General features: G+C 44.4%; 1 protein-coding gene across 1 annotated transcript; it reads left to right on the top strand.

Annotated features, from left to right (window-relative positions):
• Positions 1-18: 18 nt before the first annotated feature.
• Positions 19-2,768, top strand: CSUI_008425 (chromosome 1 orf- related; the record flags this gene model as incomplete). The annotated part of the gene is made up of 3 exons (XM_068068558.1): positions 19-511; positions 921-1,596; positions 2,244-2,768. Coding segments are annotated over 2 exons (891 nt in total), but the record flags the coding sequence as incomplete, so codon positions are not given.
• Between the last annotated feature and the right edge of the window lie 244 nt (positions 2,769-3,012).

Genomic DNA, 3,012 nt, shown 5'->3' with positions numbered 1-3,012 from the left:
CCGCGGAGATCACAAATCTGTCGTCTTTCTTACAAAAAGAAGAACAAGAAGAAGGAAGTCCATCTTCATCTTTCTTATCTTCTCTTTCTGACAGAGAAACCTTATTCAAACAGCCGTTATGTATAGGTGATAAGACCTGTTACTTTCTCTCTACAGAATGGAATAGCTTCCCGTCTCTATGCTGCCTCTGCAGTTGTCGTTGCTACGAAGGCAAAGAAGGAGAAGAAGAACGTCAGCAGAGGTTTTCTTGCCGAGAAGAAGGGAGAGAGATTTCTCATCACTATCCTAGGGCTAGGGTTGAATCTGAAGACAGAGATCGTGGAAATGCTTCGTCTTCTGCTACGAGTCATAGGAAGACACTGAAGCATGCAGACGGCAAGACAGGATTACAATTTGATTGGATCGTTGCTTCCGAGTGTATATACAGACCATCCAACTTCCAGACTCTTCTTGATTTATTAAGAGCTCGATTGAAAAGAAGAACAGGGAAAGCTCTCATTGCAGCTAAAAGGTTAGGCCTATCTATCTATCTATCTTCAGTCTGTCTATCTACTTATCTTTAATCTATCTATCTATCTTTAATCTATCTATCTTTAATCTGTCTATCTATCTTTAATCTATCTATCTATCTTTAATCTATCTATCTATCTTTAATCTATCTATCTTTAAGCTTTCTATCTATCTATATACCATCGCACCAAAGGCCATAACACTCCCTGCAGATACATTTTCCTCCCATGCCTATGTATGTGTATATGGAAGAGACAATAGTAACTATATCCAACCTCATGCTCTTCTACAATTGTCCCACCTTGTTTTCTGCTGCTTCGAAAGAGGTGGACTTTCTTCTTAGCGTTTAGATATGAAAGCCATACTCATCACTTCTTAAGTTTGTCTTGACTTCTTTTTCTTCTTGTCAGGTACTACTTTGGTATAGGAGGTGGAAGCCTCCCGTTTCTCAAATTCGTTCGTGACGCTGAAGAGACGAGAAGACACGCGAGAGATGAAAAGAAAAAGGGAAAGAAGGATCTGATGGAAGTTACAGCTAGCGATAGCGGAAGAGATGAGAAGCCCAAGGAAAGGTATGGTAATAAGGGGGCCTTTTTAGATAGAGGTAGAGAGATAGACTGTCAAACAGAGAGAGAAGAAGAGATGACCGAAGAAAAAGAAGCAGATCATCTTCGTGAGGGTGATCTGAATGAGGAAGAAGAAGAAGATGATTTGGAGATAGAGATTGTGCATACAATCCAAGATAAAGTCTCTAATGTCAGAGATATTCTTCTTTTACGGAAGAAAGATCATTTATCACCTCGCTCTTGACATAACTTTCATCCTCTTAGGTGAATGAGCCGTTTTTCTTTTCAGGCTGTTCCTTCCTATTTAGACATAGAGCAAGAGACACGACGGAATCATTCCTATTTTTTGACAAGGCAACCCACTCCGACTTTCTGTTGTGATTTCTTTGGTTGATTTGTTTCTGAGCCCTTCTCTATAAGCGGGCTCACCTTCTCTGTCTTCATCATGTTGTCCCACTCTCTTCACCACGAGGAAAACACTAGAAGCGCTCCTTGGTTCTCACTGACATGCGTCTGAAGCCTTTAGGTTGATACAACAGTGCTTTGTCTCTCGCTTTTTGTGCTGACATACACATTCTCCTACTGGCCAGGTGGAATGTAGTGTGTAGATATCACCACCACTACGTCATCTGTTAGCAGTTTGACAGGAGCGTTCACCGGAGCTGGTAAAGACTAGAACTGTCAGGATGCCGACCTACTCCTGCAGTGCATTCAAAGTCGCCCACGTCTCTCGAAGATGAACAATCCATAATGAAGCAGCCATGCACGATACCTAAGACTACATCAACCCAATCGTCAAAGCGGACGATACCGCGCTGCTCCGTGTAGGGGAGTGCTTTTCGAAGATTTCCTAGAGACTGCCTTTTTTTTCTATTTTTCTACCTCCGGAACGATCAACTTCGAAGACTTCCTTAGGATAGAGGGAAAAGGATCGAGGAAAAAAGGCAGTAGTCTCCTACGTTGCGGGCCGACCCGTAAGATGAAGCTCAGACTGCCGGCTTTTACCGTAGACAGACCTTGCCCCGGCAAGACGCGCATACCTCCGTCTCCCGAAGTTATCAGCAGCACTTTAGCAACACGAGACTGAAATGAAAAGCCGTCGCTCATGGGAGACCTCTGATTTGTAGAGTTTTTCTCTTTTTGTCGTACTGACATGTTTACCTTTAGAGTTTTCACAGCAAATCATCACGTGGACAGGAAAGGACTCAATCATGAGCCAACCGACTTTCGTCCGGAGGGTAAGCGTCGTCGCGCCAAGATATACTGCTAACATGTACACAAAAGAAACTGGTAAGTACAATGAGGTGCTACAGATAGTGCGCCTCGATCGGGGAGGAAAAAAACGAACGACTGCAGAGAAGCCCTCACCCGCTATGCTGCTGCTCCGATAACTCTCTCCTCTTCTACTACTACCGCTATCTGCCTCTCACGGACGTCTTTTCGTGTTCGGAGAAACAAGGAGGAGAGCATTTGCAGCACGAACAGAAGGTAGAACAAAAGACGAGAAGGGAGTGATCCGTCGATTCGCCGTCAGTGCCTTCCAGATGCCACTGTGCCTTGTGTCCAGAGCCCGCCGCTCCTCCATGTGAACAGAACCAGAAAGCAATCACTTCTTGCCTACTAGCAACGCACCAGCTGCCGATTCCTTCTCATGGTTTTCTTCATTTTCTTTCCTCTCAAGCATTCGCTCTTCTCTCTTCAGCTGTCTTGCCTTCTTTTCCTCAGCTGGGTTCAAAAGGCACCAGTCTCATTATCATCCAGACCGTAACCTAACCCATGAGGCGCCTACTCTTTGTGTCATAACTAAGGAAGGTGTCTCTCACACTCTGTTCCAAGCATTAGAAGAAAAAAAAAGGAATTAGGCTGTCCCTTGTCTTTCTTAGGCCTTTCTCACCGGTCTTTTCCTCTGTTTCACTACTTCACCGTAACCGCATCG

Source organism: Cystoisospora suis, assembly GCF_002600585.1.
Source record: "Cystoisospora suis strain Wien I chromosome Unknown contig_4720, whole genome shotgun sequence".
Taxonomy (NCBI): Eukaryota; Apicomplexa; class Conoidasida; order Eucoccidiorida; family Sarcocystidae; genus Cystoisospora; species Cystoisospora suis.
This window is presented reverse-complemented; position numbering and strand designations above follow the sequence as displayed.